Source organism: Oncorhynchus tshawytscha, linkage group LG09 (genome assembly GCF_018296145.1).
Source record: "Oncorhynchus tshawytscha isolate Ot180627B linkage group LG09, Otsh_v2.0, whole genome shotgun sequence".
In the NCBI taxonomy this organism is placed as follows: domain Eukaryota; kingdom Metazoa; phylum Chordata; class Actinopteri; order Salmoniformes; family Salmonidae; genus Oncorhynchus; species Oncorhynchus tshawytscha.
Genome location: NC_056437.1, coordinates 12,174,898 through 12,199,559, shown reverse-complemented (window position 1 = coordinate 12,199,559; position 24,662 = coordinate 12,174,898). Strand labels below are relative to the sequence as shown.

The following is a 24,662-nucleotide window of genomic DNA, read 5'->3' as shown; positions in this document are numbered from 1 at the left end:
GCGTGGCTCTTTTATCCAGCATGTGAAAAGATGAGGCTGACTGAATAACAAAGGGAGAGAATGGGGATCCGGATGGCCTGGGAGAGGGGATCTGGGCTAGCCTGGGAGAACGGGAGAGAAGAGGGGTATGTGCCCGTCACTATTCTTCTCTATGGGTAACGGGGGCTGGGACTGCCTGGGGGTAGGGAAAAAGAAACATGCATAGACACACAGAGTTTAAAGATTTTTTTTTTACTGGCTTGTACACAAACGTACAAAAATATTACAGCACTCATTTTCTCAACACACATCATGATCACAGTGTTACAAACGTTCAAAACAAAATACAGAACAAAAACAAGAAAACCCAACATCAAAACACGATGGAACTTCAGCATCACTCATTAAACTCAGACATTTGTTTTTGTTTCGCTCGAAAAAAAGCTCAACGAAAACAGAACACGCCCCGGCCCAATTTATTTATTTAAACGTCAGCACTTTCTCTCATTCATTTACACCTATCCAGTCGTCCTCTCTCGGGCCATAAATGTTATGACACTTGAGTAGAACAACCATACGCTGTGCAATTTTTTTTTGTAACAATGATCTTACCATCAAATGTATTTTTCCCCTTTCATAACAACAGGAGGAGGACAGCACTTCAGAAAAGAAAGTGCTCCAAGATATTTCAGCATATTATATATAAACAGTACCAGTCAAAAGTCAGGACCCACCCACTCACTCCAGGGTTTCTCTTTATTTGTTATACCTACCCTTGAATGAGTAGGTGTCCAAACGTTTGACTGGTACTGTATATAAACACATACCCGATCACAAAGATTCAAACAATCTTTGCCTTAACACAATGTTTCACAAAGTTAACACACAAAACATTACAACCTGGAGTTGTTTTTATACAATAGTATTTTGTTGTGTTCCTTTTTTTTTCTATTCGGAAAAACAATACAATTTGACTTGATAAAAAGTCAACTTAATCAACAACAGTCAGTGCAATATTTAAAATATATATATATAAAAAATATCAAGTTTAAGACAAGCGATGCATATTTTTTTGTTCCACTAAAACCAATCTATTCCTTGATGTTTCTTTCTAATCCATTTAGTTTGCTTTTCCAGGTACATGGAAGGACAGTCCTTCATCCCTGGTGACTCTCCTTACTGCAGGGAGGGAAGACCCCCAGGTAGCAACACAAAGCCACACACTAGAGGAGAGGAGCAGGCCACACACTAGAGGAGAGGAGCAGGCCACACACTAGAGGAGAGGAGCAGGCCACACACTAGAGGAGAGGAGCAGGCCACACACAGGCCAGGGAAGGGGAACACAGCTCAACTCACTCAGGACACAACAGTCAGATGAATGCAGCACACACAGACATATATACACACATTCATTCATGCACGCATGTGCACTCTCTCACACACACACACACACACAGGGATTTTCATTGAATGACTGTGATGCTATCAGATATTTCTTTCACTTACTGTTGGCCATTGAGTAAAATCTAATATAAAACATACAAGCAGCATTGAAACAAACATTAGGGTGCCATGACTTTCAAAATGCAGCAGGCAGTTTAAACCATTTGTTTTATATATATATGCTGCAATAGTCATGTAGATGTTAGTCATCATAACATGAGTAATAAAATGTTTTACTCCTGCTCAGTAGTAACTATTTCTAAGCCTTAACTCCTGCAGTTACCCGGACAGGCACCAGGGGGCGTAAAAAGGCTCTGCATTTTGTGCAATAAAACTCCCTGCATTTATAAGTCAGGCAATACAATGCAATTTTTGTGACTAAATAGAAACTTCAAAACAGAATGACTATACAATGTATAAAACAAAAAAAAGGCAATGTGTGTTTGCAACCATACCTTTACAGAAAGGCAAAAAAAATAAAATGCTTTGCTTGTCAGATTAAAGTTTGGTTGTAGTGTGGGAAATAAATTCATCCCAGATGAAGATAAGAAACGGGCTTGATTAATATGAAATAGACATTATTGCGTTGCAGAAGAAACACCATAGTTGTCTCCTAGCCTATATCACTGGGTTAAATAGCATTGGCTTGGGGCCTACTGCTAAAATAGCTATTACTTCAAATGTCTGTGTGGGTATGAGCATTATTTTTGGCCTATAGGCAGGCTTGGGGATATGCTAGATCAGTGGTTTCCAGCTAGGGGGTGCTAGGACCCCTGGGGTTGCCTATCAACAGGGGGTACTTGAGAAGACTCATCAGACCATAGGCCTACTGGCAAAATGCACCTGAGGGGGTACTTCTCGTACAGTAACCAAAAATGGTTGGGATCCACTGTGCTAAAGGATGTGTGTGACTCCCCATATTGGAGTGTTGGAGTGAGCATGAGTCCAATGGTTTTGAATACTTTACAGTCGAGGTAGTTGGCAAATAAAACCAAACAAGAAGTTAATGAGGGACAAAGAAGAGTCTCTCTTTAGCAAGGTCAAATTTAGGCTTATTGTACATGGGGTCTCCACACAGGATAGTTTATACTATGATAAGCATAGAGTCTGAAGCAGCTTTATAAGTCACCCTAAATATTCTTAAACGTAACAGATTTGATTTGAAAAGAATAACCACAGAATTTTCAAAATGCATCTGGTCAATGTACCTTCATAAATAGAACCCAGCCTGTATTCACAGTGATGACCAGGGTGTTGTTCGTTAAAATACTGAAAGGAGATTAAAGTGAATTCCAAATGCCACTTTCCTGACGTTTTGATACAAAGCGAAAGCAGCGGTTTATATCACATTAACCATTGACACTGCGGTCGCACTGGCCTGAAGAGACATTGATACATGCCAGCAGCCTGCTTGAAGGCAGGGCGCATTTAGCTACTTTTTTATTATAAAGAAACAAAGTAAAGCTATTGTGTAAAGTACTTAACAACATTAAGTCAATAGTTGTTACAATGATTACACATCTGGAAATACCGGTTGGGTGTAATATATAGGCCTAATAATGCTGCTCTTTGAAATAGATCAAATCCTATAATTTAAAAAAGAAATAATAGCCAAATATAGTATGGCATTCATTTCCCGTGTTCACCTTTTCTTCCCTTTCATATATTCCAGCATGCAGCCACAGCAACAAGTGCCATCTTTTAGTATATAAAATCATTTAAAAAGGGTCCTGTGTGACCACCGCAGTTACAAGGCGACACCTCAATACGAAGCCCAATAAAAAAAGTGTTTCAATGTAACCGCGACAAAAAAAAATAGACTTTCTATATCGCTGCGTGAAACTAGGCTGCTATCAGGTCTCGGGACCCAAACACTGGCTTAGTTATTTTATACGTCCCAATCTATTATACACGTTCAAGGAAAAAGCTTTAGTACCAACCCAACAAAATGGCGTTTTTTTAATGCTGAAGCGGATACAAGAACCATGTGGCGTTTGACTCACGAGTGAGACCCCCGTTTGGTTTTGATGAAAGGGAAGTTACTGTGTTTTGTAGGCTATAATTTGGCACAACTATAAATCGAAACGCTAAATTTACAAGAGCCTGGCTTTCCGTGTGTTTACCTGACAGCAGTGTAGCAGATCACCGTGCACCAGAGGAGTACTTTGCCTTAGTGATGAGGTATAGGACTATGTCTTGATGTCCTCCAAAAGCGGCAATGTGTAAGGCACTCCACCCTTCCCTGTTCGCCAATCGAATATCGGCTCCGAATTTCACCAACAGTTTTACAAGTTCGAGATTCCCATCGATGACTGACTGATGCAACGCCGTCTGTCCTTCGGGCCCGAAGGAGTTGACATTGAATTCGCAGTTTGTCATGTTCTGGAGCAACGAGTGGAGTTCCTTTGTGTTGCCTTGCTTCACCGCCTCTTGGAATACGATCTGAGGCGCAGAGCAAGTTGATACATCCCCTTGACTCATGGTGAAACCGGGATATAGAGATAGATCCTGTGCCTGTCTATCTGATAGTCACTGATTGGAGTCTCTGGCGTTGGAATACCCCCCAAATACTGGATTAATACCAGTTGTAAGGCACTTTAAAAACGTGTATACTATAGATATGGTAAAACCACTAATATCCCAAAATGGACATAGACAAAATAACACACTTTGTGTGCAAAAGATTAAAGGTTGCGAAATCCAACTCCCTACAAAGTGTGTTTATAAGAGATCCAAGTGTCGCAAGGTGTAGTCTCCCCCTCTTCTCCTCCGTTGTTACTAGCAGCAACAGGTAGTATATGTTATATTGCAGAGATGGAGCAGAGCGACCGTTGAAACGTTTCTTCTGTAGGTATTCTGGAAGAACGGCCACGGTTAACTCCAAACAAGATGAATAAAATGCAGTTGAATCTGGGCAGGTTGGTTCTTCTTGCGATTTTACCCTCTTGCCTGCAGGATCCTGCAGCCGCCGCAGTTCGTCTGGCAAGGGTGGCTGTGAGACAGGTAGGATCCACGTAAGCGCACTGAACAATATTCCCCAACGGTTACATTCCAACGTCTACATCAAAAACACTTTTATGCACACTTTAAAGAATACGGTTGAGATACAATTCCCGATAACTGTTATGATTAAAATAGAAAACATATGGGTACTACTTGCCTGTGACAATTGGACGGGTTCTGGCGACGACGTAGTATGAAATTCCCCCGCGTGCCCCGTGCTTCGCGTCCTTCGTGCGATCCCAGTGAGTCTCTGCTCTGCAGTGCGCGCGAGGGGGATATTTTACGCGTCCTTTATTTGCATGACAATGGTATTCCATAGAATCAACTCTTGTGAAATGGGCGGAAATGGAGCGAGGTAATTGGCTACTGGGTCCGTTTTGGGGAGGGTCCACACGTGTGAAACCTTAGAGTAAGGCGTGGTCTCGTGGAAACAAATGGTATCTATAAAATAAAACATATATAAAATTGACAATTTTACTCCCTCGCATGAGAGACGTGACTCAAGGGAGGATGGTGTTGAAGGAGTCATAAATTATATCGTGAAAAAATGTAGAGAAAAGCAATATGTTGTTTAGGAGAGCAGCGGATCCAAGGGATTAACCGGACTATTGCGCATGGAATCATAGGGCATGTTGCAAAAACTATTCGGATCTGAAGTTGTATTTCGACGGACGAATAGTGCAACCACACAAGCATATATATATATATATTAATGTAAAAAAACAAAGGAGTAATACTGTACTGTAAAGGGCCTGTTATGCGTCGTATTTCGTCCCATGATGTTAATTCGGGCTCATTCGGCGTTAAACGCGACAAACTAGTAAAGCCGAGTTGTGGTTTGCTACTATATGTCGAAAACGATGTCCAACTTCTTCTGAAACAATGGAATTACATTGTAATTGTCACCAGTGGATTGTCACCAGTGGTGTAGAATATAAAACTGTGTGTGCTACTGCCGATCGCTAGAGATCTGATACTGTACACATAACGTGGCCAAATATAGATAACATATGCTTCTTCCAAAGACTCACGACTCTAAAATACTAAAAACTAAAACTTTGTTAGGTTTATACATTTCACACAAACAGATCATGTTTTTCCTTATCGTATATAAAATAGGGTGACAAAATACGCATGAGCCTACTTTAGGAAATAAACACATTTGGTTTATTTACTTGTCTGCAGTCTAGCTCTTTTGGCAATAACGATGTATACATTGGACAGAGAAAAACAAATGGCCACTGAAACTTCTGTAAAACAACTCGAGCCCAAGTCTAGTGGTATAGCCTCCCTCCATATAATAACGCAAAGAGAAGAGACACCTCTCTGGCGGTTACAATCCATCTAAATGTCATCTGCGGATATTCCAGTTGTTTTAAAGTGACATGAAGCAATAGAACTTCAAATAACAAAAGCCCGTGCGACTTCCTTTTGCAAGTGAAAAGAGGTGACGTTGCGCATAGAATGGCACGCATCAGCCTAGTTCAGCCGCAGCATAGCTACCGTGGGAACCGGACGGCTGCGATTGTAAATTGTTGTCGCGCCTTGCTGGCCTGGAAACCACACAAGGTAAATTGAACCTTTTGCTCCGTTTGGTATAGGCTTCACTAGCCTGGGAGTCCTATCTATAGACCGATGTATGATACTTGAAACACCCAGTCTTTTCATAGTTAAGCAGTTTCCGTTTGTCCTCAGGTTCCCACACACTCCACTGTACACTCCAATGTACATTTGGTGCACGTATGCGATGACTCAGTCTATTGATTAATAACATAGGCCTGTGCATCCGATACGCAGGACCACTTTATCTCACCACCAGCCTCACCACAAAGGTAAATGCACATAGTAGCCTACAAAAAATAACAAAACAAACTCACAACTTTGCTGGCTATGTTAGTAAATCTATGATGTATGCAATATGAAAACAATTCAGCCTGACAACTTCACATAACGGAAAAGCCACAGTTGAATGGTTTCATCATACACCTACGTTGTATTTACTGGTGTGTGTGTTAATCAGTCTGCACACGTTTCCGTTTATTTGTACCATAGCTGAGAGAAACCAGGTGCATTTTGAAATCACATATCAATAAGTGCAGACCTTTGGTTCTTGTTGAGACAGAAGAAATATCAAAATGCAGGCAAAAATAGTAACATTGACATACTCCTTTTGGAAAAGGTATCATACTTTGCAGTGTCTGTGATGTGTAGGACTATTTTATTATTATTTCATGTCATATATAGGCATCTTTAGACAACACTAAACCATTGCCCAGAGTCATAGAGCTCCCCAAACTAGCCAGCAGAGATCCTAAACATCTCAGGAACATCTGTCCACTAATCAAAAAGCGGTGTCAGGCCAGTTGGAAAACATTTGCACAGAACCCTGCAGGAGCCTTTGGACAAAGGAAGGTGTCTGGTCAGAGTTCCTGACGTAACATACTGGTCTTATTCGGAATTTGTTTTGCTTGTTTCTGTGGCTTTATCCACATGGTGTTCTTATTCAGACTCTTGAAACATTTGCTCGATACAACCAAAATACACCTTAACATGTGGATGTAATTACGCTCCTTTGTAAAGACAGCAACGATATGTTGTGTATGTCGTAAAAATAAAGGGATTTTCTGTATATGGAGCAAATGAACGCACTCAAACAATAATTGTGGATACATTTTTTAATTAAATAAGCAAATTAATGTTTTCATCGTGATGCCAAAAAACGAGTAATATAACATTGTCTCTAAAATGCTTAGACAGGTATATAACTGTTCTATTAGTAGTCTACATGGTATCTACTGGAGTGGAATCTTTGTCATTTTACCTCACACCATCATTCCAAATGTAGCATTTGACCCTACCCAAATCCACGTGCAATCCGTACGCAAAGTAGAATCAGCGGTCTCCATAGGATGACCAATAAACAAAAATGTGAGAGGAATGTGACAAATGTGTTGGTGCTGGTAGCAACGGTAATCTCCCATATTTGGAGGCCCTCCGTAATTTCAAGAGGGTATCGATTCGTAACAGTCAAAACAACATTAGCCTAGTAGCGTATCCTACTTTTCAAACTTCTAAATTGACAGTTACTGAATGGTATATAATAAGCGAAATGTGAAATAAATACCAGATCTATCCTATTTCTATTTCTAATAAACAATATTTTTTTTAAACATTTTTATAATCGACGGAAGAGAAAACACACACAAGCGTGACTTGATATTATGTGTAGAAACCGAAGAGAGTCAGGCCGTCATGTAAGGTTTGGCGCCGGGGCGACAGAACAGACAGGACGGGAGGAGCCCCTAACCGCCACTGACTCAGAGCACAGGGATTCTGTGGAGCGGGCTGTGACGGTTCAATGGAGGGAGGGGCTTCAGAAGCCAATTCATTACAGCACCACGTGTTTAAGGAGCGTGGGAAAGAGGCGAGTTTTTCTTCCCAGCAAAGAAAGAGCGAGGATCAAATAACAGTGCAGCAAAAAACTGCGAGCAGGCAGCTTCTTTCTATACGCAGCGCGGCCAGGGATAGATAGACCCTGCAACCGGACAGGGACGGCCAGGCGGGGCAGTTTATTTCAGGAGGGCTGGAGAAAAAAATAGTGGTGCTAAATACTTCAAATACTAACCTACTATTCAGGGTTCATTGAAACATGTTTAAACAAAATGATACCTTCAAAGTTAGACGTAGACTGAATAGAGCACAGAACACTTCGGGGAAACCATAAGAACGCACCATGCACTTCCGTTTTAGATGATAGATTATCCAGTCTTCTTTCCCTTGCAACAAAACGCGAATTGACCTAAATCATTTTTTTCTCTCTACAGACGGAGGCTCCCCCAGCCCATACTGAGAGATCACATTTTTCGGGCAAATTGCCAAGCAACAGTTTCAAGTTTTAATGTCACATGCACAAGTACAGTGAAATGCCTTTCTTGCAATCTCAAAACCCAACAATACAATAATCAATAATAATGTATTAAAATAAAAAATAAATTAAAATAAATATTAAATAAGTAAGCATACTATATTACAGGAAATATATTTTTAAAGTCCGTTCCAATACCATATTTACAATGTGCAGGGATACTGCAGTGGAGGTAAGGGGACTAGGCAACAGGATATAAGCAGCTTGTATGTGAGTGGGTGGGTGTATGTAGAGTCAGTATAAATGTATGTTCATATTATGTGTGTGTAAGCAAATTATGGACTGAGTGTCAGTGTGTGTATGGACCTGTGAGTGTGCATAGAGACAGTGAAACAATTGAAATAAAAGGTACAAGGTAAACTCAGTCTGTGTAGCTATTTTGTTAGCTATTTAGTAGTCGTATTTCTTGGCGGTAGAAGCTGTTCAAGAGCCTGTTGGTGTCAGACTTTATGCCCCGGTACCTCTTGCCGTGCGGTAGTAGAGAAAATAGTCTTTGACTTGGGTGGTTGGGGTCTTTAACAATTTTCTGGGCCTTCTTTTCCCACCGCCTGGTATAGAGGTCCTAGATGGCAGGGAGCTCGGTCCCAGTGATGTACTGGACCTATTTACACAAGTATTCAGACCCTTTGCTATGAGACTCAACATTGAGCTCAGATGCATCCTGTTTTCATTGATCATCCTTGAGATGTTTCTACAACTTGATTGGAGTCCACCTGTTGTAAATTAAATTGATTAGACATGATTTGGAAACGCACACACCTGTCTATATAAGGTTCCACAGTTGACAGTGCATGTCAGAGCAAAAACCAAGCCATGAGGTCCTTCCAGAAGGACAACCATCTCAGCAGCACTCCACCAATCAGGCCTCTATGGTAGAGTGGCCAGACGGAAGCCACTCCTCAGTAAAAAAGCACATGACAGCCACTTGGAGTTTGCCAAAATCATCTAAAGACTCTCAGACCATGAGAAACAAGATTCTCTGGTCTGATGAAACCAAGATTAAACTATTTGGCGTGAATGCCAAGCGTCAAGTCTGGAGGAAACCTGGCACCATCCCTACAATGAAGCATGGTGGTGGCAGCATCATGCTGTGGGGATGTTTTTCAGCTGCAGGGACTGGGAGACGGTTCGGTATTGGGCCATGATTTCTAAAAGTTTAGATAGCTGGCTAGACGAACTACCAATCTACAAATGCTTCGCTGACATGGCTAATTGAGTGACTGTGTGACTGACAAGAGAAAAAAACAAATTGCACCTGGTGTATTCTAATATTCTTCCTTATGTTGCTTTAACCTTTAACCTGCTCTGACTGACAGTTGATTAACTACTGTCACAGAAGAACAGTTGATGTACAGAGAAGCACTTTTACTTGACAAAACTAAGTACCGTAACCGTCAACTGAAGCAACAAAAGCCTTTATTATCTTGATGTTTGGTCCTTTGTGTTCATTTGTTTAGCATGGACGGATAGAGGATAAAGCAGCTCACACCTCTGTTGACCAGGGACTGAAACAGAAAGGGTGCCAGGGGACGGTTTGAGTTACCAGGTGACCTTGAGTGGTGGGTCACGCTACACCACCAGTCCCAGAGGTGGGTCACGCTACACCACCAGTCCCAGAGGTGGGTCACGCTACACCACCAGTCCCAGAGGTGGGTCACGCTACACCACCAGTCCCAGAGGTGGGTTACATTACACCACCAGTCCCAGAGGTGGGTTACATTACACCACCAGTCCCAGAGGTGAGCAGTCGGTCACATTACACCACCAGTCCCAGAGGTGGGTCACGCTACACCACCAGTCCCAGAGGTGAGTCACATTAAACCACCAGTCCCAGAGGTGGGTCACGCTACACCACCAGTCCCAGAGGTGAGCAGTCGGTCACATTACACCACCAGTCCCAGAGGTGAGCAGTCGGTCACGTTACACCACCAGTCCCAGAGGTGAGCAGTCGGTCACATTACACCACCAGCCCCAGAGGTGGGTCACATTACAACACCAGTCCCAGAGGTGGGTTACATTACACCACCAGTCCCAGAGGTGAGCGGTGGGTCACATTACAACACCAGTCCCAGAGGTGAGAGGTGGGTCACGTTACAACACCAGTCCCAGAGGTGAGAGGTGGGTCACGCTACACCACCAGTCCCAGAGGTGGGTCACGCTACACCACCAGTCCCAGAGGTGGGTCACGTTACAACACCAGTCCCAGAGGTGGGTCACGTTACAACACCAGTCCCAGAGGTGAAGTCAAGTAAACCACTATCACCATCCAATATGAGAAGTGCCTCCAGACATCTTAGGTGAGTAATAGTCTTTAGATTGCCTAAAAGTCAATGAAGACCTCCTGTTGAAATAGAGCAATAAGATCAGCACATAATAGCCATAGACATCCAAAACGTTATGCTAATAATTCAAGAAAAGTAAGAAAACGAAATAAGATGTTGGCTACACCTCATCTCAGGCTGGTTGAAGCCTGTCTACCACCATCCTAAGATAAGGATGAAATAAATAATTGACAGAAATACGGAACACCATCAGTGATAACGAGAGTTACCTTTTTATAAAACAACTTATTTCATAATCAACAATAAAATACAGGATTCATAGAATATAGAATAGTATGAAGCCCCTTGTCACTTATGGAAAAGTAGTTAAAATCAAACCGAGTTTAAGATGAAGAACATATACCGTACCAGTTAAGTTTTAGAACACCTACTCATTCCAGGGTTTTTCTTATTTTTTAAAAACTTTTTTCTTCAATATAGAATAATAGAAGACATCAAAACTATTAAATAACACATATGGAATCTTTAGTAACCATGGAGAGTGATGGAGTGCTGCATCAGATGACCTGGCCTCCACAATCACCCGACCTCAACCCAAATGAGATGGTTTGGGATAAGTTGGACCGCAGAGTGAAGTAAAAGCAGCCAACAAGTGCTCAGAATGTGGGAACTCCTTCAAGACTGTTGGAAAAGCATTCCTCATGAAGCTGGTTGAGAGAATACCAAAACTGTGCAAAGCTGTTATCAAGACAAAGGATGGCTACTTTGAAGAATCTTAAATCTAAAATATATTTTTATTTGTTTAACACTTTTATGGTTACTACATGATTCCATATGTGTTATTTCATAGTTTTGATGTCTTCACTATTATTCTACAATGTAGAAAATAAAAAAAACCTTGAATGAGTAGATGTGTCTAAACTTTTGACTTGTACTGTGTCTTCATAAAACATATACTCGTAAAAAAGCTTCCCAGACAGTAGACCGCAGTCATAACCAGATCCATTCACACATAAAAAGACAAACCAGTCTTTCAACTCATAATAACATATGGCTTCAAAACTGAAGGAAATTTGAAGGTCAAATTTGTGTTAATTCCATGGTAATAACATAACAGTCTGTAGAACGGGACGTAGTAAACTAGGAAGATAAAGTTTGACGAAATGGAAAAGCACCAAAATAGGTGTGTGAAGACAGTAATAAGTACAGTAGACCTAGTTCAGTCAGCGGCCATTTTGATCCCTGCAAGATGGACAGAGATTAGCAGTCAGAGGTTAGGGGTCGGTCCTGTTGGGTTGAAAAACTCAGAGTATCTTCAGTATCCTCAGTGATACACAACACTTCCTGAAACTGTGACAAGACCCTGCTGAAGTGGGAGCCCTCCCAGAAGATCTTGCCACAGCCGGTGCAGATAAAGAAGAAGGGTATCCTGGGTAGCAGGCCGGGGGGCACGGTGTGCAGCTGTAACACCGCTCCCCTAGGGAAGGTGAGGGTGGAGGAGTCCAGGTCTGACAGAGGGGCCCAGCGACAATGAGGTGAGTACCTGGGGGCCCCTGGGGCCAGGAATGGGGCCGGGGAAGGGGGGTCGTCCCAGGTTTCACCCTCTGGTGGAACAGGAGCCTGCTGCTGTTGTTGTAGAAACCCTGCAGAGAGGAATAGAAAACTTACTGAATAGAAAATATTTGTCCCGCAGGAACTCCATTCATTTACTTTTCTAAATTAAACGTCTCACCTTTGAAACCAAAAGGTGTCTGAGGAAGGGACAGGGAACGTACCTCTCTCCTTCAGCAGGCGTGTCATGTTTTCTCTAGGCATCTTCAGGTACTGGTCACTGTTACACACCTTGAAATACATAAAGATACTGGTCATTGTTGAGGCTTCCGCATGCTTCGGTTGGGCTGACGCCTAGCCGAGAACCCAATGAGTTTTCTAGCGAACCAAACGAGTGTTTCGATCATACTCCCTTAAAAGACCTTCGCTTCAATAGTTTGTCCATTTTGAGACTCCGTAGCCAATATACACTTCCTCAAAAGTCAGAATGAATCTAAGATAGCTCAAGAAATCTGTCATTAATTGTGACGTTTTTGCAGAGATCTTAGTCGGCAGGTAGCCTAGTGGTTAGAGCTTTGGGCCAGTAACCGAAAGGTTGCTAGATCGAATCCCCAAGCTGACAAGGTAAACATTTGTCGTTCTGCCCCTGAACAAGGCAGTTAACACACTGTTCCTGGGCCGTCATTGTAAATAAGAATTTGTTCTTAACTAACCTGCCTAGTTAAATAAAGGTTAAATATAAAAATAAAAATAGGTCGCGCAATTTGACATTAACCAAGTTGTTTTGTACAGCACAAACCCTTAACGAACACCAAAACTAAATAAAACGTCATACAATTTAGTCATAATATAATGCAAGAACTGTTCCGAACTGTTTCGGATCGGAGGCATGCGGACAACATTATACGCCCAGCCCTCCAACACACCTTGAAATACATAAAGAAAAGTCCATATTTATCTACTGTATTACATCGGCATGGTATTCACAAGAGACATGAATGAGGCATGGAGCTGGCAACACCAGTACTGAATAAATGTACCTGTGTCAACTGTAAGTCACTTTGAATAAAAACATCTGCTAGCCAAAAAGAAAGCCTGTGTAAACCTTCCTCTCCAAGGTAAGGCATTTCGTGTGATGTTGTGAAGACCATCAGGCATTTCCGCAGCACCCACACACCAGACGAGAGTCAACCAGTGTCTACCCCACAGCCCATTCTCTCTCACACACACACAACACACACCTCACCCCCCACCCCACCTAGGGGATGGAGAGGAACTGTGGAGACAGCGTCGACGCCTGGGTAGAATTCACACGTCTTTGGTGCTTTTGGGTTCTCTAGTTCTCCTGTCTCCAACCGCCCTGGCAGCACACTGGTGCTAAACGCCCTGTACATACACCTGAACTCCACCCCTGTACAACAACACCACCACTTAAAGAAGGGGGCTGTAAATCAACAGACAGTCAGTAGAATGAAAACAGGGTTGTATTCATTAGGGGAAAGTGGAGCAACGAAAATGAAAATGAGCGTTTTTCATTGCAAAAGTTCAGGTATTCCCTCCCCGGCTTGGTGCCTAATGAATACCAGCCAGCTCAGTTCCTGTCCTCTGTGGACAGATCTAACTATAAGGCGGTGCACAACACTTTAATTAATAACATGTATAATAATGTGTATAACATGTGTAAATGATATGATGGGCTCCCAGGCGGCGCAGCGGTCTATTTATTTAGCCTTTATTTAACTAAGCAAGTCAGTTAAGAAATAATTAGTATTTACAATGACTGCCTACCCCAGCCAAACCCTAACTCGGACGACGCTGGACCAAATGTGCGCCACCCTATGGGACTCCCAATCACGGCCGGTTGTGATACAGCCCGGGATCGAACCAGGGTTTGTAGTGACCCCTCTCGCACTGAGATGAAGTGCCTTATACCGGAGCGGCAGGTAGCCTAGTGGTTAGAGCACTGGGCCAGTAACCAAAAGGTTGCTAGATAGAATCCCCGAGCTGACAAGGTAAACATTGGTCATTCTGCCCCTGAACAAGGCAGTTACCCCACTGTTCCTAAGCCGTCATTGTAAATAAGAATTTGTTCTCAACTGACTTGCCTAGTTAAATTAAGGTACAATTAAAATGATATGAGTTTGATCATTTTCTGGACTAATCATGATCCTATTCTGTCTATTGCTAATACTCCTTTCTCATAGGACTCACTGTATTTTGGGCTCCCGAGTGGCGCAGCGGTCTAAGGCACTGCATCTCAGTGTCACTACAGACTCTGGTTCGATCCCAGGCTGTATCACAACCGGCCGTGATTGGGAGTCCCATAGGGTGGTGCACAATTGGCCCAGCATTGTCCGGGTTAGGGTTTGGCCGGGGTAGACCGTCATTGTAAAATAATAATTTGTTTTTAACTGACTTGCCTAGTTATAGAAATGTTAAATAAAATCTCTGGGATGAGTGGTAGAAGTGGTGGGCGTCTATTTTAATAAACATACACCATAAACAATAAATCCATTATTAATATATTTTAGGTAGGTCCTAAGAAACATTGAGACTAATAAAATGTATTTTCAAAAGAATAGAATAGCATATTTTGCGTTTAATTAGGCCAATGTTACGGGTCTGTGTAGCCGTTGCTGCACCATCCAAATGAAATCAATAGTTTGTTACTTTGTTCATAAACAGACTAGACACACCTACCCGATCACAGTCAACACACATATATAGTCATGGCCAAAAGTTTTGAGAAATACACAAATATTAATTTTCACCAAGTTTGCTGCTTCGGTGTCTTTTTTTCGGATACTTTTGTCAGATGTTACTATGGAATACTGAAGTATAATTACAAGCGTTTCATAAGTGTCAAAGGCTTTGTTGACAATTACATGAAGTTGATGCAAAGAGTCAATATTTGCAGTGTTGACCCTTCTTTTTCAAGACCTCTGCAATCTGCCCCCTGGCATTCTGTCAATTAACTTCTGGGCCACATCCTGACCGATGGCAGCCCATTCTTGCATAATCAATGCTTGGAGTTTGTCAGAATTTGTGGGGTTTTGTTTGTCCACCCGCCGTTTGTCCACCCGCCTCTTGAGGATTGACCACAAGTTCTCAATGGGATTAAGGTCTGGGGAGTTTCTTGGCCATGGACCTAAAATATCAATGTTTTGTTTGCCGAGCCACTTAGTTCTCTCTTTTGCCTTTTGGCAAGGTGCTCCATCATGCTGGGATAGGCATTGTTCATCACCAAACTGTTCCTGGATGGTTGGGAGACGTTGCTCTCGGAGGATGTGTTGGTACCATTCTTTATTCATGGCTGTGTTCGTAGGCAAAAGTGTGAGTGAGCCCACTCCCTTGGCTGAGAAGCAACCCCACACATGAATGGTCTCAGGATGCTTTACTGTTGGCATGACACAGGACTGATGGTAGCGCTCACCTTGTCTTCTTCGGACAAGCTTATTTCCGGATGCCCCAAACAATCGTAAAGGGGATTCATCAGAGAAAATGACTTTACCCCAGTCCTCAGCAGTCCAATCCCTGTACCTTTTGCAGAATATCAGTCTGTCTCTGATGTTTTTCCTGGAGAGAAGTGGCTTCTTTGCTGCCCTTCTTGACACCAGGCCATCCTCAAAGTATTCTCCTCACTGTGCGTGCAGATGCACTCACACCTGCCTGCTGCCATTCCTGAGCAAGCTCTGTACTGGTGGTGCCCCGATCCCGCAGCTGAATCAACTTTAGGAGATGTTCCTGGCGCTTGCTGGACTTTCTTGGGCGCCCTGAAGCCTTCTTCACAACAATTGATCTGCTCTCCTTGAAGTTCTTGATGATCCAGTAAATGGTTGATTTAGGTGCAATCTTACTGGCAGCAATATCCTTGCCTGTGAAGCCCTTTTTGTGCAAAGCAATGATGACGGCGCATGTTTCCTTGCAGATGACCATGGTTGACAGAGGAAGAACAATGATTCCAAGCACCACCCTCCTTTTGAAGCTTCCAGTCTGTTATTCAAACTCAATCAGCATGACAGAGTGATCTCCAGCCTTGTCCTCGTCAACACTCACACTTGTGTTAACGAGAGAATCACTGACATGATGTCAGCTGGTCCTTTTGTGGCAGGGCCGAAATGCAGTGGAAATGTTTTTGGGGATTCAGTTCATTTGCATGGCAAAGAGGGACTTTGCAATTAATTGCAATTCATCTGATCACTCTTCATAACATTCTGGAGTATATGCAAACTGCCATCATACAAACTGAGGCAGCAGACTTCGTGAAAATGTATATTTGTGTCATTCTCAAAACCTTTGGCCATGACTGTACACTGATTGGACAAAACATGAAGATCACCTGCACATTCCATGACAGAATGACCAGGCGAACACAGGTGAAAGTCATGATCCCTTATTGAGGTCACTTGTTAAATCCACTTCAATTCAGTGTAGATGAAGGGGAGGCGCCAGGTTAAAGAAGGATTTTAAATCCTGGAGACAATTGAGACATGGATTGTGTGTGTGTGTGTGTGCCATTCAGAGGGTAAAGGTGCAAGACAAAATATTTAAGTGCCTTTGAACGGGGTATGATAGTATGTGCCAGTCGCACCGGTTTGATTGTGTCAAGAACTGCAACGGTGCTGGGTTTTTTACGCTCAACAGTTTCCTGTGTGTATCAAGAATGGTCCACCACCCAATGGACATCCAGACAACTTGACACAACTGTGGGAAGCATTGGAGTCAATATGGGCCAGCATCCCTGTGGAACGCTTTTGATAACTTGTTGAGTCCGTTCCCAGACGAATTGAGGCTATTCTGAGGGCACAAAGGGGGTCGGGGCAACTCAATATTAGTATTCCTAATGTTTGGAATACTCAGTGTACATTATAGTAAAACTATAGTGGAATATAACAGAATAAAATACAATAAATTCTTCCTATACAACTTGTATCACAGGAACGTGTGGAAACGTTATATATTATAGATATTTTGAAATCGAGTCCAAGCCCATGTTTTTTTATTTTTTATACCCATGTTTAATCTCTTTCCTACCCTCACTCCACTATGTTAGGGAGCAGGCATAGGGTCTGATCTTCATCATGACACCGATAGAAAATAATAGTAATCTTAATTTTCAAAAGCCTGTCTCGTGCTCGTAATTCACAACCTCTGGCTTTTAGAGTTGCCTACATGAGATCGATCAAAATGAAAGGCCTACTTTTGATTTAGGCTAAATTGTTGCATGCTAAATGTTTATGATCAGTGATAGATGAGCAAATGAATAGTTTTGCCATACCGGCTCCATTAATTTGCCCAGCCAGAAACAGATGAACCAAATAGCCTATACAGACAGATTCAGTGAAACAAAATCACATTGATTGATTATCAGACAAGTCAGTGAAGTCACAGGATTTTGATCGGGAGTAAGCCTTGGTTACTAAACGACTGAAGAGCCAAATAATCCCCTTGTTAAACTACATAACATCCTGGCAAAATGTTCTGATCACTACTAATAAATGAGTCAACCAGACAAGATGATAATGAGCAGCATTCAGCTGAACTTAGCTAACATGTCTACAGCCTAATTGTAGTCTACCCAATATCCAACTGGAGATTCAGTGAAAACTGATTTATCAAGATGAGTCCCAACGCTGGTCTCAAAGCAGCGCTGACCCAATCAAAACGGTGCTGAAATGATAGTCTAGTTGACCACACGCGGATAGGCTATTGTATTACAATGATTGGATGACTTTGGGAGTTTCAGTAAGCAACAATTTGATACATGCATTTAATTGCATTAAATCAAATAAAAAAATGTATTTGTCACATGCGCCGAATACAACCTTAGTGAAGTGCTTACTTACAAGTCCTAAACCAACAATGCAGAGTAAGAAAATATCTGCTAAATAAACTAAAGTCATTTTTTAAAAATAAAATAACAATAACGGGGCTATATACAGTGGGTACCAGTATAGAGTCAATGTGCGTGGGTACAGGTTAGTTGAGGTAATTGAGGTCATATGTACATGTAGGTTGAGTTATTAGTGACTATATATAGAGTAGCAGCAGTGTAAAAAAGGGGTCAATATAAATAGTCTGGGTGGCCATCTGATTAACTGTTTAGCAGTCTCATGGCTTGGGGGTAGAAGCTGTTAAGAAGCCTTTTGGACATTGATTTGGCATTCCAGTACTGCTTGCTGTGTGGTAGAAGAGAGAACAGTCTGTGACTTTAAGGCCTTCCTCTGACACCGCCTGGTATAGAGGTCCCGGATGGCAGGGAGCTCTGCCCCAGTGATGTACTGGGCCGTACGCACTACCCTCTGTAGCGCCTTGTGGTCGGATGCCGAGCAGTTGCCACACCAGGCGGTGATGCAACCAGTCAGGGATGCTCTCGATGGTGCAGCTGTTGAACTTTTTGAGGATCTGAGGACTCATGACAAATCTTTTCAGTCTTCTGAGGGGGCATAGGCATTATCGTGCCATCTTCACGACCATAATAGTTTGTTGGTGATGTGGATACATTAGCCTACTTTGTTCCAATATTTTCGTCATTCAGTGCTATTCATTCCCACATTAATTCTTCATGGATCCATCTAGTTGTGTTTGAGAAAACCATGCCTTGTAAAGTTTAGAACTGCCAGGAAGATGGTAGTAACAGGTGCTGCCTAGCAAACATCAAGAGATTAAGAGTGTAGTCCGTGCCAATGCAGCCTCAGCATTACGGCTACTTTTCATACTAACCCGTAGTCAGAACTTTACTGAAATTACTAGTCATTTGGAGGAAATAAAAGTTTCTGCTTTGATACTGACAATACCTTTCAGATATAAAGAAAAGTAGGAAAACAGTTGGTGGGAAAAGGGATATAAGCGATGTGAGTGTAGAGACTGCAGTGTAGTCCATTGAGGTGTGGGAGTGACACAGGTGTTAACCTCTGAATGGAGACGTCGCTCTCACGCCCTCAGTATTCTACCTTGGCTGATCTCTCATTCACTCACACACACACACCAGCATTTCAGCCAGGAAAACAGTCACTATTTACTCAGCTCAAAGTTTCCCATGGTTGAGCAAGTCACAACCTGCTCCCGTAACTCTCCCAGCTTATCCATGTGCTGTTTTCATTCCTTCCATCCACGTTTGTTACACAGACACAACACACAGACACAAACACACCGTCCTCCCACACACACACACAGTCCACACACACACACACAGCCCTCACAAACACACACACAATTCTGACACAAATACACACACACTGTCCACACACACACACCGTTCTGACACAAATACACACACACCGTTCTGACACAAATAGACACCATCCTCATCACACACACCATTCCCTCTCTACAAACACACTACCATAAAATGGTACTTAAAAAATACATACATGTTGTCCACACATAAACACAACAAATGTGTCAAATGTTTCATGAGTGTTGCTAAGATACACTTGTAACCCAGCTCTCTATACTCTTCTTACAAGTCTGGGTATCTCACACTTTTTGGGGACAAAGAGAATGTTCGTTGTTGTGACAATAAGGGTATTAAGAATGTGATACTGTGTGTGAAAGGAGAGGTGGTGGAGAAAAGGCTAGAGAGGAGAAAGGCAGAGGGCTAGCGAGTGAAGAGGGAGAGGAAAGGTGGGAGGTGGTGGGAGAGAGACTTTTCTTCGACTGACACACAGTCCCGCTCTCCTCTCCTCAGGCCGCTCCCATGGGAAAATCCTGGACCGCACACAGGGGGCAGGACTGGCCGACTGCTGGGTCACACAACCCAGTGCCGATAGCCAATGAAGAGCGAGTGAGCCAGCCGCTAGCCAATGGAGTGTTAGTGACACGAGCCGCTAGCCAATGGAGAGCCGGCCACTAGCCAATGAAGCTCTAGTGACCCGGGCCGCTAGCGAATGGACTGTTAGTGACCTGGGCCGCTAGCAAATGGAGTGCTAGTGACTTAGGTCGCTAGCCAATGGAGCATTAGTGATTTGATTCAAACTGCAGCGAGAGGAGAGTGGAGTGATTCAGGTAAAGATCAGCTAGGGAGGGAAGAGTAACAGCATGGGAACTGGGGGGGAGGGGTGTTGGAGACAGAGAACGAGAGCAGGCGAGAGATTCTCCAGGACCAGCCTCTCTCTCCACTAGTAGTTACCTGACCTCTCTGCTATGTGGTAGTTGGTATGCTAGGAACGATGGACAACACATTGATACAGATGCAAAATAAAAAGCACATTATCTGTTTATTTCATTGAAACTAAAATAAATACAAGTGGGTACAAACCAAACCATATAAATACGTAAATACGGAGCAGTCAGTGCTCACACATGTGGATTGTTGAGTACATGACATACAAATCAATATGTGTTTTTTCATAGTTTTGATGTCTTTACTATTTTCTACATTGTAGAATAATAGTGAAGACATCAAAACTATGAAATAACACATATGGAATCATGTAGTAACCAAACAAGTGCTAAACAACTCTAAATATATTTTATATCTGAGATTATTCAAAGTAGCCACCCTTTGCCTTGATGACAGCTTTGCACACCCCTACCTTGTTACAGCACAACTGATTGGCTCAAACGCATGAAAAAGTAAGAAATTCCACAAATTTACCTTTAACAAGTCACACTTGTTAATCGAAATGTATTCCCGGTGACTACCTCATGAAGCTGGTTGAGAGAATGCCAAGCGTGTACAAAGCCGTCATGAAGGCAAAGGGTGGCTACTTTGAAGAAACTAAAATATATTATTTCGATTGTTTAACACTTTTTTGGTTACTACATGATTCCATATGTGTTATTTCATTGTTTTGATGTCTTCACTATTAGTCTACAATGTAGAAAAAAGTACAAATTAAGAAAAACCCTTGAATGAGTAGGTGTGTCCAAACTTTTGACTGGTTCTGTATTTATACATGAACTGATATGATGGCACATAAACAAAACCTTTCAAACCATCAAAAAGTGCTTTTTTGCTGTTGTTGACTTTCCCAATTACAATTATGGAAATGACTTCTTTAAGGGGTGTAATGTGTGCATTTAGCTGCTCTGCAGTAGAAAACTCATTGAGTTTGAACTCCCCACTTTCACATCACAAGAGACCCTGCAGCTCTTTGATTAGTGCATCTGGGTTAATGAGTAGGTCTGACCTGTGATGAACCCTGAACGTGGAACAGCTAGGGTCCTGTCCTGACTGAATATCTATAGTCTAACTCCGGCTAATGTCACAGACAGGTCAGCAGCCAGGCATGTTTTTCCATTTGTGTTTCCACCAACATACAACTTTGTGAAGTCAGATAATGTCAGGTTATGTTGGGTTATGTTGGGTTATATTGGGTTATATTGGGTTATGCAGTCGAGACAATGTCGGGTTATGTTGATAATGTTGGGTTATATTGGGTTATACAGTCTAGACAATGTTGGGTTATGTTGATAATGTTGGGTTATATTGGGTTATGCAGTCTAGACAATGTTGGGTTATGTTGATAATGTTAGGTTATGTACGCGACAGGGTAGCCTAGTGGCTAGAGCGTTGGACTAGTAATCGGAAGGTTGCAAGTTCAAACCCCCGAGCTGACAAGGTACAAATCTGTCGTTCTGCCCCTGAACAGGCAGTTAACCCACTGTTCCTAGGCCGTCATTGAAAATAAGAATTTGTTCTTAACTGACTTGCCTAGTTAAATAAAGGTAAAAATTAAAACGTTACAGCCTTATTCTAAAATGGATTACATTATTTTTCTCTCCTCCATCTACACACAATATCCCATAATAATTAATAGAAATGGTTTATAGAAACTGTTGCAAATGTATTACAAATAAAAAACAGATATCATATTTACATAAGTATTCAGACCCTTTACTCAGTACTTTGTTGAAGCACCTTTGGCAGTGATTACAGCATCGAGTCGTTTTGGGTATGACGCTACAAGCTTGGCACACCTGAATTTGGAGAGTCTCTCCCAATCTTCTCTGCAGATCCTGTCAAGCTCTGACAGGTTAGATGGGGTGCATTGCTATTTTCAGGTCTATCCAGAGATGTTCGATCAGGTTCAAGTCCGAGCTCTGGCTGGGCCACTGAAGGACATTCAGAGACTTATCCCGAAGTCACTCCTGCGTTGTCTTGGCTGTGTGCTTAGGGTTGTTGTCCTTTTGGAAGGTGAAGCTTCTCCCCAATTTGAAGCCCTGAGTGTTCTGGAGCAGGTTTTCATCAAGGATCTCTCTGTACTTTCCTCCGTTCATCTTTGCCTGACTAGCCTCCCAATCCTTGCCGCTGAAAAACATCCCCACAGCATGATACTGCCACCACCATGCTTCATCGTAGGGATGGTGCCAGGTTTTCTCCCGACGTGACGCTTGACATTCAGGCCAAAGATTTCAATCTTGGTTTCATCAGACCAGAGAATCTTGTTTCTCATGGTCTGATAGTCTTTAGATGCCTTTTGGCAAACTCCAAACGGACTGTCATGTCTGGCCATAAAGGCCTGATTGGTGCTGCAGAGATGATTGCCCTTCTGGAAGTTTCTCCCATCTCCACAGAAGAACTCTGGAGCTCTGTCAGAGTGACCATCGGGTTCTTGGTCACCTCCCTGACCAAGGCCCTTCTCCTCCGATTGCTCAGTTTGGCTGGGCGGCCAGCTCTAGGGATAGTTTTGGTGGGTCCAAACTTCTTCCATTTAAGAATGGAAGCCACTGTGTTCTTGGTGACCTCCAATGCTGCAGACATTGTTTTGGTACCCTTCTCCAGATCTGTGCCTCGACACAATCCTGCCTCGGAGCTCTACGGACAATTCCTTCGACCTCATGGCTTGGTTTTTGCTCTGACATGCACTGTCAACTGTGGGACCTTATATAGACAGTTGTGTGCCTTTCCAAATCATGTCCAATCAATTGAATTTACCACAGGTGCACATCAAGTATGATCAATGAAAAGAGGATGCACCTGAGCTCAATGTCAAGTGTCATAGGAAAGGGTCTGAATACTTATGTAAATACGGTATTTCTGTTTGCTAAAATGTAAAAAAATAAAATGGGGCTGTGTCATTATGGGGTATTATGTGTAGATTGCTGTGATTTATTTACTTATTTAATCCATTTTAGAATAAATCTGTCACACAACAAAATGTGGGAAAGGTCAAGGGGTCTGAATACTTTCCAAAGGCACAGTAGCCTAGATAATGTTGGCTTCCGCTGACTTTTGATGCCGGTGCAAGTTTCTGGGGTTTTTCAAACATGCTTTTTCCTTTCCGTTTTCCTCCAACTTTGTGAATTGCAATATTGTTGTTTAATGTTAATAGTGTTGGGTTATGGAGTCTAGATAATGTTGTGTTATGTTAATAGTGTTGGGTTATGGAGTCTAGATAATGTTGTGTTATGTTAATAGTGTTGGGTTATGGAGTCTAGATAATGTTGTGTTATGTTAATAGTGTTGGGTTATGGAGTCTAGATAATGTTGTGTTATGTTAATAGTGTTGGGTTATGTAGCCTAGATAATGTTGTGTTATGTTAATAGTGTTGGGTTATGTAGCCTAGATAATGTTGTTGTGCTCACTGTTGGTTTCGGCCATCTCTAGTTATTTTCTTGGCAGGAATGTAATCAGAACAACAGGAGTTTGTCTAGGGATGGGTCAGCTCCAATTTTATATCAGTGGAGGTTAATGTCAGAAAAACAGAAATTCATGATTCATCAGGAAGAATCCCATTCTTTCTTTTGCCTAGCATACGTCATGTTGGAGCTCAAAAGGGTACTTTAGGTTCGAGTGCAAAAAGAGGGCCAGGCAACAGAGCAATTGATTAAGAGGAGTCTTTATGTCCTTGGCTTAGCCCCAAGATCCCGGCCGGTAGTGGCTTTGTTTGGTAGTGGCTTGGGAACAGCCAGGGGCTCCACACATGCACAGAAACCCCCATTGATTGTTACCCTCCTAGCCCTCAGTGTAGTCTCAGCATTAGATAGTCACAAATACTGTTCCCTGGCCCTATGAGGTCATTCTATTTTCCCTTTCACCTCTCTCTCTCTCTCTCTCTCTCTCTTTCTTTACCAGGCCAGATAGGTGAGGCTTACTAACTCAAAACAGCTCAGGCAACCAACATGTTGAAAAGGTCCTTGGACAATGCGATTGGGGTAATGAGTTTTGAAGGAGTTTAAAAACAGCTAACCCCCCCCCAAAAAAATGTATTCAACAGCTAGTCTGTGAGTGTTGCTGACCGGAAGAAACTGTTTTGGGAAAAGAGATAATGGGTATCCCCATTCAAGTCAATGATGGCATAATGGGGGGGGGGACCGGCGGCCATTGGGAGTGTACCGATAGGAGAAAAGCAGGAAGTAAAAGTAGGAAGTGTACCCATCAATATGTTCTGTAATTTGTTGAATTACAGAACATAAATAAATAAATACATTCCATTGCATGAGCCACATCAGTTAACATCATTTGAATGAACATTCTACAATACCCAGGAGTTTACCAAGCTAATTGTTAGGGTTAGAGGTTCCAAGACCC

At 42.4% G+C, this 24,662-nt stretch overlaps 2 protein-coding genes across 2 annotated transcripts in view; both read right to left on the bottom strand.

Annotated features, from left to right (window-relative positions):
- Nucleotides 1-215: 215 nt before the first annotated feature.
- Nucleotides 216-4,414, bottom strand: LOC112257382 (NOTCH regulated ankyrin repeat protein a). Its single transcript, XM_024430902.2, has one exon. It carries the CDS (start codon nucleotides 3,901-3,903, stop codon nucleotides 3,565-3,567), a length of 339 nt encoding a protein of 112 aa, XP_024286670.1. The 5' UTR covers nucleotides 3,904-4,414; the 3' UTR covers nucleotides 216-3,564.
- Nucleotides 4,415-11,470: 7,056 nt separating this feature from the next.
- Nucleotides 11,471-24,662, bottom strand: part of LOC112257381 (exonuclease mut-7 homolog) — a 62,209-nt gene continuing 49,017 nt past the window's right edge. The window contains exons 20-21 of the mRNA XM_024430901.2: nucleotides 12,408-12,474; nucleotides 11,471-12,275 (exon numbers count right to left, since the gene is read on the bottom strand). Coding sequence (XP_024286669.2) covers nucleotides 11,893-12,275; nucleotides 12,408-12,474 — 450 coding nt within the window. The 3' untranslated portion in view covers nucleotides 11,471-11,892. The remainder of the gene's footprint in view (nucleotides 12,276-12,407; nucleotides 12,475-24,662) is intronic.

What these genes read in the sequence shown, in the direction of transcription:
- LOC112257382 (XM_024430902.2), bottom strand. Translation starts at nt 3,903, where the DNA reads ATGAGTCAAGGGGATGTATCAACTTGCTCTGCGCCTCAGATCGTATTC.